A 15,119-nucleotide genomic window follows, 5' to 3' on the forward strand; every position below is an offset into this window, starting at 1 on the left:
CTGGATCATTCTTTGGCAGTGGAGAAAGAGAAAGGAGGTGTGGAGATTCCTATATCTATTCCCCTGAAGGTGACCCCAAAAAAGACCCAAGAATAAAGACTTTTGCTTATTCTGATGCGGGCTGACTCTAAGGTATCCAGGGTGCTAACATGGTCATTACATGTATTAGTGCCCAAAGTCTGAATATATTGTTCTTTCTTCCTTCTTGACTCTTGCCTTCTTTCTTAATGGCTTCTTTTTTAAATTTTTTTACTCACCCCAAAATTCTTTTAAAATTTTCCTCAGGAGAAGGCCCTTTCCCTGGAGTAATCGATTTATTTGGTGGCATTGGGGGACTGGTTGAATTTCGAGCCAGTCTCTTGGCCAGCCATGGCTTTGCTACTTTGGCCTTAGCTTACTTTGACTATGAAGATTTGCCCGCACTACCACCTGTTTTGGATATTGAATACTTTGAAGAAGCTGCTGATTTCCTCCTGAGCCATCCCAAGGTACTTTGAACTCACAATTTGATTTCAACCAGTCTCTGATTCCAAATGACTAACTGCAGTCTTCTCTTGTGTATTCTTTTCATTGGCATGGTTTGTTTCTCCAAGTCTGTGATTCCTACTCTATAGAAAGAGAGAGATCCTCAATCAGTTGTTCACTTCTTTCTCTTCCTGCTCTATTCTCCTAGGTTTCTTTTTTCCAGACTGCTTAAAAGACCCTTTTATCTAGTGTCTATTTCAGTGTGTGTTGATGCTATTTGTTTTACTTTTAATAGCTTTTTATTTTTCCAAATACATACATAGTTTTTTAACATTGACCTTTGCAATACTTTGTGTTCCAAATTTTTCTCCCTTCCTGCTCCTCCCCCACCCCCAGATATCATGAAATCCAATAGAGGTTAAACACGTGCAATTCTTCTAAAAATATTTTCATTAAAGTTGAAGTAGATGACCTCAGAAATCCTGTACAACCATGAGAGTTCATTTCTCTAAGCAAATACAAGAATACTTATGTTGCAAACTAGAAGGTCACTTATACAAAAGAAAGATATAAATAATATGCCCTGAGAAATTCAGGGAGAGAGGATTGCTAGATAAGGGCTGAAGCTAAGAAAGTCACATGGAAGAAGTGAGCCTTGTAGGAAGTCAAGGATTTCAGCTAGTGGGGATTGAGAATTGAGGCCAGGGAAACAGTTTAGGGAATGCTGGCATTTTAAGAAAAGGATATAGACAATGAAATGGAAGTGGGGGAGATAGTAGGGAACAAGAGATGGTGAATAGTATTGTATGACTGGAACATGAATGAAGAATAGTATGCAGTAGGAAATAACACTGGAAAGAGTGTGGCAAGGCTATGGGGAGGTGTTACTTATTTGGTTGGTAATGGGGAGACACTGAAGGTTGTATCACTGCCAAATGTAGGATCTGAAGGAAGGAAACAAGGGAAGACAGTAGGTGGAAGGGAAGAGAGCAAACATTCCAGGCATGGAGGATGTGGTTATTGAAAGAGATGGAAAGGAAGATATAACAAAGGAAAATGAAAAGTTGCTGTCCGACCACTAGAAAGAGAAGCAGGAGAGAGCAGTGTCATGAAAAGCTAGAATTGAGAATATCCAGGAGAAGAAGATGATCAGTAATATCAGACAGATCAGAGATGAAGATTAAGAAAAGACCTTTGAGGATATGAACAAATGATTTTCAAATGAAGAAATTAAAAACTATTTCTAATCATGTGAAAGATGCTCTAAATCACTATTGATCAGAGAAATGCAAATTAAGACAACTCTGAGATACCACTACACACCTGTCAGATTGGCTAAGATGACAGGAAAAGACAACAACGAATGTTGGAGGGGATGTGGGAAAACTGGGACATGAATACATTGTTAGTGGAACTGTGAATGAATCCAGACATTCTGGAGAGCAATCTGGAACTATGCCCAAAAAGTTATCAAACTGTGCATACCCTTTGACCCAGCAGTGCTACTACTGGGCTTATATCTCAAAGAGATCTTAAGAGAAGGAAAAGGACCTATATGTACAAAAATATTTGCGGCAGCCCTCTTTGTAGTGCCAAGAAACTGGAAACTGAGTGGATGCCCCTCAATTGGAAAATGACTGAATAAACTATAGTATATGAATATTATGGAATGTTATTGTTCTGTAAGAAATGATCAGGAGGATGATTTCAGAAAGTCCTGGTGAGACTTACATGAACTGATGCTAAGTGAAATGAGTAGAATCAGATCATTGTACATGGCAACATCAATATTATACGATGATCAATTCTGATGAACATGACTCCTTCCAACAATAAGATGATTGATGCCAGTTCCAATAATCTTGTGATGAAGAGAGCCATCTACACCCAGAGAGGGATTGTAGGAACTGTAGATCACAACATAACATTCTCACTCTCTTTGTGGTTGTTAGCTTGCATTTTATTTTCTTACTTATTGACTTTCTTTTTTTAATCTGATTTTTATTGTGCAAAAAGAGAATTGTATAATATGTTAATTCATATTGGATTTAGTATATTTTAACATGTTTAACATATATTGGATAGCTTGCTATATAGGGGAGGGAGGGGGAAGGAGGAGAAAATCTGAAAGACAACGCTATGTAAGGGTCAATGCTGACAAATTATCCATGTATATGTTTTGAAAATAAAAAAGCTTTAAAAAGAGAGAGAGAGGAAGAGAAGACTTTTGACAATTGATAGGGCATGAGTGATTTCAGAGGGAGCTGTTTTAATCAAATGAAGAAGTCAGAAGTCAGATTACAAAGAATTTGGTTGGTTGTTGGCCTTCATTAATTCTCCAAGAGGACCAAAATGACATTACTATCAAGTTAGTGTGGTGGACTGTGACTGATCAGACCAATACAAGTTTTGTAATGCCCTGACACAAGTTGAATGCAAATAGTCCCTATGAATGTTTGGGGAATTCTCTTAATTTTGTACATATCATGTTTCTTCTGAGCTAATTCAATTCTGCTTTGCTCATAGAGGATAATATCTCTGATGAAGGATACTGGGTGGTCCTGTTCCAGTGTCTCCCATGTTTTTGTTTTTGTTTTTTTTGCTGAGGCAATTAGGGTTAAATGACTTGCCAAGGCTCACACAGCTTGGAAGTGTTAAGTGTTTGAGACCAGATTTGAACTCAGGTCCTCCTGATAAGGGTGAACCCTGAAACTATCCTTGTTAACTTTTGTGGTGAGCTCTGAAACTCTCCTCTGACCCTTCACGGCAGTTTAAATGGTTTCTTTAAGATTAGCCCAAGACCACTCCCTACTTTGTATCTCAGAGGCCTTCTCTTCCTGCATAAACCTAATTCCTTTACCTGTGACTTTAATTTCATCCTTACTTTATCTTTCTCTCTTGCTTCACCTGTGTTTTTAATGCTCCCCTTTAACTCTCCCACTTCATTCTCTTTCTTCCTCTCCCTCTCCATTTCCCTCTCCATTTCCCTCACACACTCCAATCTGGCTTTCTCCCTCTCTGTCTCTTTGTTTTTCTCTACCTCACCCCCCCCATGTCTCCACCCACACCCACTTTTCTTTTCCTCCCTCCTTCATTGTCCCTAATCATTTTATTTCACTGATTTCTTTTCCAATTTCAGCACTTAAAAATTCTTTTTTATCCATCAAACTACTATCTGATCTCTCTTCTCCCTTTAACCATCAACTTCCTTATAATTAGTACCTCATCCCAACTGCTTCATCCTGACACTGCTTTACAGAAATTGCTCTTTAAAAGGTTCACTGAGGACCTTATTAGTCTTTGGAAAACATCTGACTCTGCTAACCATTCTCTTCTCCAGAGCTTATTTCCTTCCTTATCCTTATAAATTGCATATTCTCCTAGTTCTTTTCCTGCCTACTGAAAGAGATGAGGTGAGATCCTTCAAGACAGTTGTGAAAATCGAGTAAGGCTTCCTCTACTTCAGAGTTTGAGTAGGCCTGAAGGACTTTGAGCATTGATTCAAGGGCATAATCGAGTCCCCTTCCTGCTACCCTCCCATGACACAATCTCCTCCCTATTTCAGTCAAATATAGGCAACTATGTACTTATTGGTCAAGTTCAATTTTGTGGGTAGTTCTTGAGTTTAGAATGTAAGACTCTCAGCCAATGAGGATGAGAGTCAGTGGTGGGAGGGGGTGTTTTGCGTTAGGGATTAAAGGGGCTGTCCTGCCCACAGGAGGCGCTTCCTCTCTTCGATTGTCTGCTCGAAGGGTGGGACGCCCTTCTCAGGAGAATGTACAATAAACTTTGCTTTTCTCTAGAGCTCTCTCCAGCTTTTTTATTAAATGGTGACCCCTCACCATTTCCGTACCACACAGTTGGGGGCTCATCCGGGATCCTTTACTCGGTGAGTAAGTGAATTCCTGGGTGCTAGCGGGAAGGCGCCCTGCCCTGATTTAGGCAGCCCGCCAGCGTCCAGGAACTTCTTGCTCCCCAATGTAAAATGGGCCCGACGTGGAGAAACTCAGAGAAAATCAAAGTGAGAAACTCCGCGGTGAAAATCCCAACCTTTTGGTGGACAGATCAGTCAAGCAATTTGCTGCGCAGCAACCCAGAGGTAAGCCCTGTGAACTCCTTGCTGGAGGGGGCTCTGGACAGGATAGGCTAGGCCTTTTGGGTGACTGGAGTTAACCAGTGACGGTTAGCGTGTTTGGGCATTTTGGAGTTTATGAACCCCGTGCTGGAGGGGGCTCTGGATTAAACTCCTTCCAAATTCAATGGGTGTGGCCCAGTCCCAGCCAGCCCTTGCAGAGAGAAATGAGAAAAATATCAGAAAATACCGGTAGATAGTCCCTTGGGAGATAAATTAAGTAATTGGAACAAACTGCCAAAATATGAGGGGAAAAAAAAAAAAAAGCAAGAAAAAGATGATAAGGTATTGCTGTTTTGTTGCAGACTGGGTGTGCCAAAAGGATTAAATAGTGTACCTGAGAGGATTTAATTCCATTATTCCTTCTAGGGGCCTTCAGATGGGAAGGAGAAATATGTCTATTTTGAAGCAGGGGCCGTTTCAGCTGACCAGAAATACCCCTTAGTAGATCCCATTTGGGATCAGTAACCCTGTACATCAGGAAGTATGTGGGATTGATCGAGTGAAAATGGTGGCTTCTTTCCTTTTCCTCCTATGTGTCCTGACTGCAGCAGGGCCACGTGGGCTGGGGGAAAGAAACTGCTATTTGGTGAAATTCATTGTTTTAAATATGAGGGCAAAGTAGTTTTATATTATTGGGAATTTAAAGCTGTGTTTGGGATTTTAAGTTAAAATATAGGTTATTAAAACAAAATGCCGGTAGCTTAACTTAGGGGAGGTTGTGATTGTATCTCCCTACTTAGATGGTATGTTGTTTTCTAGAGGTATTGGGTAATTTGTAATTGAGCTATGCCTTAAGTATTTGTCAGCTCTGTTGGGCATGTATAAGTTTTATGAAGTTTGGATCAGTTATTTGCTAACCTTGAAATGTAAAGTTTAAAAATATATACATATATATTTACTTACAGACATGGGACAAGAAAGATTGATTTGCAAAAGCAATTAATAGTTTAAATGGAGCTATGATTTATTGGGTTGGGAAGCATGGCGGTGTGGGGGAAGGGTGACCACGTGGAGAGAGGCCTGGTCAGGTGTTCTAGATATTAATTATTTCTACTGTTTAAAGGAACAGCCTACATTTATATGATGTTAATAACTGAATGTTTTATTTTTATTTTTCAAGTCTATAGCTGTTCTAAGGAGTTTGTTGGGAACTGTAAGTTTTCTGAAAGGAATTAATTTCTACTAAGATGTCATCTGACTAAAGCAAATTATTTAATGTTTATTTTCATGCGTGATAGTCTCCTTGTTTAAAGATTATTTTAATCTGATCTAATAATTTGGTAGGGTTATTTACAAAAATTTAATCTTTTTCAGAATGAAGAGAGTATTAATGTTAAATATGAAAGATCTGAAAGTTTCTTTTCTGTGGAAACAGGATGGACAATATGCAATTTAGAATTTTTCTTTGTATTGAATATTTTGAAGGCAAAATAATCTAATGTTAAACCTAGAACCATCTACTTAGATATGAAAATAAACTGTATAATCTGAACTTTCTAGGATGAATCTTTACTGTGATTCTTGAGAACTAGATTCACCTGAAGCCTTGATTAATGATAATTGCTGTAGGAGATAAAATCTTTTGGGACTGAAGCTAATATTTACTTGGAGTTTTGAATTCAGGTATAACTGTTTGCATAGGTCATTAAACTCCACCATCTAGAGATGGGATGGCTAAAAATTAGGACAGCTACCTGAAGTAAAACTGTCTTAAATCATGCCCCTGGTTTTTCCTCTTATGTCTGTAATCAGAGCAAGTGGTCAGTGAGATATACAGTGCTAGGACCGCTCCCACTTTGCCTTTCTTTTTGAGACGAAGCTGGCAATCTCTGGAACCCCAATCCTAGACTCCTGACTATAGATCTACATTCAGATGCGTTTTTCATGTTTTGCATGATCATGGGGAGGGGCTATATGGAAAGAACTTTTGACACTCAAACAATCCCCTATTAAATATGCAGAGAAAATGAAATGAAGGGCTATTCAAGTTAGAACAATATTAAATCAGAGGGCTGGGAGATGGCTCACAGATTCCAGAATGTTGAAATACTATTAGAGGCAATACTATTAGAAAAGGATGATCTATAATTACCCAAGATCATAATCTTAATCCTGCTTCCTTTTTGTCCCCTGGAGAACAGAACTATTGCTGTATAAAACTGTCTGACTATTGCTATTTCAGGAAATTTACTAGTGTGTTATGTATAATCTGATAATTTCTGTAAAGGGGGGGGGAGGAAACTGAGATTTCAACTGGTCAGGAAATTGGGAAAAACTGATGTCTTATTTCAGTTCAGGCTGAATTGGAAAATACTTTACTCTTTGCTTACCTCATCATTTTGGTTCCCTGATGAAGGACCTCGAAAACTAGACATAATTTGGGTACTGAATGGAACTCTGGAAAAGGTAAAAGATTTTTTTCTTTTTGCAGTGGACATCCAGGCTGCTTCAGGCCTGGATCGTTGTTAGAGCTCTATGCTCGGGCACAATTCTTTAAGAATTGCTGCGATTGACCAAAGGTCTCCTTTTGTCTCGCTCTCTTGTCTCTACAGATATGGGAGAGGCTGCAAAAAGTTAAAAAAGCTTTTTACCTGTCCACTATCTAGACACACCTGATTTTAAAATTCTTCCTTAGCAGCCGCTGGGTTTGGAGAAGGCTGAAGAGACAAAAGGCCTTCTTTTGTATCTCAAGGTATTTCTAACCAGACCTTACCTTGCTTCCAAACGTGGCAATGAATATCTTTTTACCCATCTAGGTTTTCGGCCTGTAAATTCATTTACAGGGGACTCTCGCCGAAAATGCTAGACTATGATTGGCTGGCTTATGTTTTAACTTTGAATTATTGTCCTGACTCAGTTTCCCTAATTATCCTGACTCAGTCCTGCCTCAGTTTCCCTGCCTCTTAATTCTGTAAAAAACAAACAAACAAACAAACAAACAAACAAAAAACCTGCCTCTTTATCAGAATACTTGATAAGATCTTATGTTTCAGAATAGCAGAATGTTTCTCCTATTCCCAAGCTATGGGAATCTCTTATCAAGACTTCTTGAATTCTCTTATGTGGAATTAGACATTCTGTATATGATTGTATTTGCATTGGGTATTTTTAAAAACAAACTGATTTGTATGAATAATGTTCACTTAATGAAAGATCTACTTGGATATAAACTCATTGGGACAAATTCCTTATTGTTATCAACATAAGGTTATGATAAATATTTGTTTAGAATTTATGTATGGTTCTTCTAGGATGGTAAATGGGAAAAAGAGAAATGGGTTTGCTAGAACTTCCACTGTTACCAAGGGCAGTCTACCTGCCCATTGGTCTGCTCAAACTTGTGAATTGTATGCTTTAAATCAAGGGTTGAAATTATTGCAGGACCAGGATGGGACTATATATATACACACTGATTTGAGATATGCCTGGGGTGTGATGCATGGATTTGGAAGGATTTGGGAGAAAAGAGGGACTGGAAAACATTCTGGAATGTAGCAGTAATACATGTAAAGGGACATGAGATGGGAAGTTGTTTTGGGGTAAGGGGAAATAGATTAGCAGATGAGGAGGCCAAGGGAGCTGGAGACCAGGATATTTCTCATATAATGGCCTTGATACCTGTACTTCCCCCTGGTCTACCCTCTCCCAGTTTTACTCCGAAGGAAAAGAGAAGACCTCAACTCTCAGAGCAGTTGAGAACTCGGAAGGATGATAGCTCTTGCCTGATGGCAGAGAGATATTGACCAAAGCAAGTATGAGGCAAGTCCTTAAGCAACTGCACCAAGAGAGTCATTGGGATGTTCAAAACCTGTGTGATGCTATACTGACAAGGTATGTTTCCCCCGGCCCATATATTATGGCCTGACACCTGGTGGACAGTTGTCTTGTTTGTCGAAGGACTGACAAGGCTGCTCAACGCCAGATCCCAAAAGGGGGATGACCTCTAGGAATCAGACCATTCCAAAGCAGCCAGGTGGACTTTACTGAGCTGCCACCAGAGTCGCCTCAAATACTTGCTGGTCATAGTGGACCATCTGACCTCATGGGTGGAGGCATTCCCCTCAGGCCAAGCAACTGCCTCGACAGTAAGTAAGGTCCCAGATATGGAATGGTGGAGAGGATAGACTCAGGTCAGGGAACACATTTTTCTGCCCAGGTATTGCAGAATCTGATTGGGGCCTTAGAAATCACTTGGGATCTCCATAGCCCTTGGCCTCCTCCCTCTTCTTGGAAAGTAGAAAGGATGAACCAAGAAATAAAACAGCAGCTGACTAAGTTATCTTTAGAGGCCCAACTAAGTGGGACTAAATGCTTTCTTCTTGCTCTGGTTAGAATCTGAACCAAGCCACGTAGAGATAGTGGGCTTTCACCTTATGAATTATTGTACGGTCATCCTTTCCAGGCTTATCCTAAGGGAGACTGGGAGCCTATTTTAGAGACAAAGGATTTATTTGTTAAGAGATAATGTTAAATCATTGCTTAAAACATTTGCAAGAATTTCAACAAAAAGGGTTAATAGTTCAGACTCCTCCTCTAGGTTTCACTATTCATAGAATTCAGGTTGGAGATTGGGTGTTGATCCCTTCCTGGAAGGGCAGAAGCTGGGACAGACCCTACCAAGTGATACTGACCTCAGACACTGCGATTCGCACCCAGGAATGAGGCTGGACACCACACCAGGACAAAAGGACCTGTGGCGCCACCTTTATCAGAGTGGACAGTTGAAGATAGGGGAGACCTCCAATTACATAAGAGGAGGGGACCTCCACTGAAAGAACACTGATTCTGAATCCAGTGCATTGTGACTGTGTGACTTTTCTTACTTTGGGTCTCTTTGCCTGTTTGGAAGCTGATATTTCCACTTGGGAATTTCACCTTAACTTCACAGTGTTATAAGTTGAACCTCATGGGGCTTTCCCTGAGCTTTGGGTTTATCTATTTTCTCATGATAGCCATAGAAACCAGACTTTTACTTTCCAGAGATGAGAACTAGTTCCTCCTGCTCATGCAGAATATAGGGAGAACTTTTAATTTATCAAATTGTTGGATCTGTGTTGGATCCCAATAATCAAACCAATGGCCATGGCTACCTGTCCCCTTAAGCCCAGCCTGAGTCCTTAGTAACCGATCCCAAAGGGAACATATACATTGGGTACAGTTATCAATGGGGTTGGTACAATGTCACCCCAGGGACACCTGGGAAACATGGGACTCTGTTTCCCATATTTTGGAGTACCTTTAACCTAATAGATCAGTGGCTAGTTGCCAATTGTAGTTGGAGGAAGGAGCAAGGTTTATGGAAATGTCATTATGTCATCTTTGTGGGGGCGGGCCCCTTAGGGATGAGAGACCCTTTTACATATTTTCAAGGGAACAACCTGCTCTAAAGGGTCATTATTGGATCTGTGGTTTAACTGCCTATACTCACCTACCTCTTAATTGGACAGGGATTTGTTATATTGGACCAAGGCCAAATGACATGGAAATCTAGTAAGAGAAATCACTAAGAACATTAGGAAACTTGCTCGTGTTTCCTGTACAGATGTGGACCTCTAAGAAACATCTGACACTGAAAGAGCATGGATAATAAGAAGACTGTTAAAGAACTTTAAAAACCAGCAGGAATCATTGGACTTCCTCACACAAGATGAGACTAATGGACAATGGACTTATGGACATTTATAAATTTTCAATTTATGATTATGTTATATACTTCTAGCATGTGTTACGTTACTATGTTACTATGTGCTTATGTAATTTATGTAATTATCTGTAATACTTCCCATATTGATGGATTTATGTTTCAAGGTCATTTATGTAATTATCTGTAATACTTCCCATATTGATGGATTTATGTTTCAAGGTCATGACTGTCCTATGTTCTAAATCAAAAGAAAGGGGGAGATGTTAGGATTACTAAGTGAGAACTGAGGTTGTCTGGATGGTGACAAGGTGAGAATTCAGGTTTTCTGGACAATTACAAGGTGAGAACTCAGGTTGACTTGATAGAGGGGGCAAGCTCATTGGCTGGGGTGGTTCTTCCCAGAAGCCCTTGCATTATCCCACGCCCATTCTCTGGGAGGATAAAAAGAGACAGCACTGGGCGCAGAGAGCAGATCGGCCTGGAGAAGGATAAGAGCTGGAGGAGATTCAGAGCCAGGATACAAGAAAAAGACTCTGCATTGCATCAGGCTTGACGGGGCTCTCTGCAGGAAGGGAAGTCACTTCTCTGGATAAGAGTTAACAGCAACTGCCTGGAGACAACGGTTCACTACAGGAAGAAGAATCTGTCTGAAAGATTTGAGTAGACACAGCAGATCTCTTCCCAGAGAGTGATCCGGCAGCTTCTAGAGACGACAGCTCGTTACATTTGGCGCCCAACGTGGGGCAAGGACATTTGCTTATCCTGACAAGAAGAGCTAGACCAGACCTTCGCAATTTGGCGCCCGAACAGGGACAGACACGGTCCTGATTCCAGTGGAAAAGCCTCCCATCCAGATCTCAGTCTCTCTGACCCAGAACCGTGAGTAACGAGGAAACTTTGTTAAAGATTAAGTGAGTGTGCTAATAGATAATTAAGGAATTTAACTTAAGGACTAAACCAGCAATCTCTTATAGTGAAATGGGGCAAACACCTTCTGTTCAAGGAAAATGTTTAGAGAGCATCATCAAGGTTATGAAAAGCCAAGGCTTGATTATAATTTTAGAGGAGATTACTGAACTTTTAAGAACTGTGAAGGTCATATGTCCTTCTTTTTCTCTGGAAGAAGAATTGGATCCAGATGAGTGGAAATTAGTAGGAGAGCAATTAGGTGAACAGTACAATTACCTTTGTGACATTTTACCCTTTGGTTCCAAACCAAACTCAGTTTCCAAAGATACAATTCATACCTACAATTTAATCCAAATGGCTTTAAAAAATGTTATTCTAAAGGAAGAGATGAAGGAGAAAAATGGGGAAGTGTCAACTAAACTAGGTGAAAAGGATGAATCAGATAACAATGAAGTTAAGTACAATTCTGAGCAACAGCAACAGGAGCACCTCCCATCTCCTCCCTCAATTAACCCTTCATGGGTGGAGCAAGAAGGAGGAGAGGAAGAGGCAGAAACACAAACAGAATTGCCTGTGAAGCAGCCTAAGCCTATGACAAGATTAGAAAAAGCATTGGTTAAAGCTAAGAGAGAAGGACAGGATATAAGTGATTTTATACATGCATATCCTGTGATTGAAGAGATTGACTCTGTAGGTAAAAAAAGGAGAAGATATGCACCTTTAGATTTGAATAAAATTAAGGATTTGAAAAAAGGTTGTACCCTTTATGGGGCTACATCAGCTTATGTCAAAATGTTACTAGATGGTTTGTCTTATGAAGTCCTAACCCCAAATGATTGGAAATCCATAGCAAAGACATGTCTGGAACCTGGAGAAAATTTATTATGGCTTGCGGAATTTCATGAATTATGTAAAATTCAAGTCAGATGCAATTTGGAAATAGGAGTTAACACACAATTCACTTTTGAGCACTTAGCTGGTGAAGGTCAGTATGGAGAGAATTTGGAACAGATTAATTATACCATGACAATATATGAACAAATTGCTAAGGCTGCAATAAAAGCTTGGGGTGTCCTTCCTGTACAGAAAGATCGTGGAGAGGCTTTCACTAAAATACAGCAAGGTCCCAATGAACCTTTTGCAGATTTTGTGGGACGTTTGCAAACTGCTGTCAAAAGAACTATTGGAGAAAATTCAGCTACAGAAATAATGACCAGACATCTGGCTAAGGAAAATGCCAATGAGATTTGCAAAAGAATTATATGGGGATTAGACAAAGATGCTCCTTTAGAGGAGATCATAAGACGCTGTGCTACAGTGGGAACAAATGCTTTTTACACCCGGACAATGATGAATGTGGAAAGACAGGGTCCCTCCTGGCAAGGGCCTTCTAGAGAAACTCGGGGATGTTTTCAATGTGGAAAAATTGGACATCTAAGAGCTCAGTGTAGGTATGGAGATACAGTGAGAAGACAGGGTGAAAGAAGACCTAAAACCCCATGTCCAAAATGCAACAGAGGACTCCATTGGGCATCAGAGTGTAGAATAATTCAGGGAAATGGGATGAGGGGCCCAGGTCCAGGGCCCCAGGCAAAAAAGACTTGGGGCATGATGGCAGCTGATGTTACACCCAAAGAGCCTCTGGAAGGTCAGGACTCTGATTTGATCAACCAGCAGAAAAGCAATCACATGGCAGAAAGGGATTACCTGATAAGTGAGCCAAAAGGCAATCAGATTGCAAAAATGGATTACACTTGGGGAGAATACAGGCCTTTTAAACCAACAGGGCTGTGTCCAGTGCAAACAACTCCAATGTAATTGCCAGATGATGAGAAGAGATTTAGAAAGTGGTAAATAGAATGTAATTAGATAGGTTAACTGCCTGGGAGAGAGGGTTTGCTTGTATTTCTTCAGCAGGAGAAGGAATCAGATGGGTGCCAACGAGTCATATTCGCCTTGTCCATCAGAGAGAGACAGAAAAAGAGAAAGACCTCAAAATAAAGAAGATCTAAGAAACATCTGACACTGAAAGAGCATGGATAATAAGAAGACTGTTAAAGAACTTTAAAAACCAGCAGGAATCATTGGACTTCCTCACACAAGATGAGACTAATGGACAATGGACTTATGGACATTTATAAATTTTCAATTTATGATTATGTTATATACTTCTAGCATGTGTTACGTTACTATGTTACTATGTGCTTATGTAATTTATGTAATTATCTGTAATACTTCCCATATTGATGGATTTATGTTTCAAGGTCATTTATGTAATTATCTGTAATACTTCCCATATTGATGGATTTATGTTTCAAGGTCATGACTGTCCTATGTTCTAAATCAAAAGAAAGGGGGAGATGTTAGGATTACTAAGTGAGAACTGAGGTTGTCTGGATGGTGACAAGGTGAGAATTCAGGTTTTCTGGACAATTACAAGGTGAGAACTCAGGTTGACTTGATAGAGGGGGCAAGCTCATTGGCTGGGGTGGTTCTTCCCAGAAGCCCTTGCATTATCCCACGCCCATTCTCTGGGAGGATAAAAAGAGACAGCACTGGGCGCAGAGAGCAGATCGGCCTGGAGAAGGATAAGAGCTGGAGGAGATTCAGAGCCAGGATACAAGAAAAAGACTCTGCATTGCATCAGGCTTGACGGGGCTCTCTGCAGGAAGGGAAGTCACTTCTCTGGACAAGAGTTAACAGCAACTGCCTGGAGACAACGGTTCACTACAGGAAGAAGAATCTGTCTGAAAGATTTGAGTAGACACAGCAGATCTCTTCCCAGAGAGTGATCCGGCAGCTTCTAGAGACGACAGCTCGTTACACATTGACACTTGCAAAACCTTTTGTTCCAAATTTTCCCCTCCTTCCCCCCACCCCCTCCCATAGCTGGCAGGTAGTCCAATAAATGTTAAATATGTTGAACTACATGTTAAATCCAAAGTATATATACATATTTATACAGTTATTTTGCTGCACAAGAAAAATCAGATCAAGATGGAAGGAAAAGAAAAACTGAGAAAGAAAACAAAATACAAGCAAATAACAGAGAGAGAATGCTATGTTTTGATCCACACTCTGTTCCCATGGTCCTCTCACTGGGTGTAGATGACTCTCTTCATCACTGAACAAGTGGAACTGGTTTGAATCCTCTCATTGTTGAAGAGAGCCACATCTATCATAATTGATCATCACGTAGTCTTGTTGTTGCCATGATCTCTAGGTTCTGCGCATTTCACTCAGCATTAATTCATGCAGGTCTCTCCAGGCCTCTCTGAAATAACCCTGCTGATCATTTCTTACAGAACAATACTATTTCATAGTATTCATATACCATAATTTATTCAGCTGTTCTCCAACTGATGGGTATCCACTCAGTTTCTAGTTTCTTGCCACTACAAAAAGGGCTGACACAAATATTTTTGCACATGTGGGTCCTTTCCCTTCTTTAAGATCTCTTTGAGATATAAGCCCAGTAATAGCACTACTGGATCAAAGGGCATGCACAGTTTGATAACTTTTTGAGCATAGTTCCTAATTGTTCTCTAGAATGGCTGGATGTATTCACAATTCCACCAACAATGTATCAGTGTCCCAGTTTTCCCCCATCTCCTCCAACATTCAGCATTATCTTTTCCTTTCATTTTAGCCAATTTGAGGGGCATGTAGTGGTATCTCAGACCTGTCTTAATTTGCATTTCTCTGATCAATAGTGATTTGGAGCACCTTTTCATGTGACTACAAATAATTTCAATTTCTTCATCTGAAAATTGTCTGTTCATATCCTTTGACCATTTATCAATTGGAGAATGGCTTGAACTATTACAAATTTGAGTCAATTCTCTATATATTTTAGAAATGAGGCCTTTATCAGATCTTTTGGATGTAAAAATATTTTCCCAGTTTATTGCTTCCCTTCTAATCTTGTCTGCATTAGTTTTGTTTGTACAAAAACTTTTTAACTTA

At 40.0% G+C, this 15,119-nt stretch overlaps 1 protein-coding gene across 1 annotated transcript in view; it reads left to right on the forward strand.

Annotated features, from left to right (window-relative positions):
• BAAT (bile acid-CoA:amino acid N-acyltransferase) overlaps positions 1-15,119 on the forward strand; it is a 28,033-nt gene that overhangs the window by 10,266 nt on the left and 2,648 nt on the right. The window contains exon 3 of the mRNA XM_074283017.1: positions 286-488. Within this exon, the coding sequence (XP_074139118.1) occupies positions 286-488 (203 nt within the window). The remainder of the gene's footprint in view (positions 1-285; positions 489-15,119) is intronic.

This window comes from Sminthopsis crassicaudata, chromosome 1, assembly GCF_048593235.1.
Source record: "Sminthopsis crassicaudata isolate SCR6 chromosome 1, ASM4859323v1, whole genome shotgun sequence".
In the NCBI taxonomy this organism is placed as follows: Eukaryota; Metazoa; Chordata; class Mammalia; order Dasyuromorphia; family Dasyuridae; genus Sminthopsis; species Sminthopsis crassicaudata.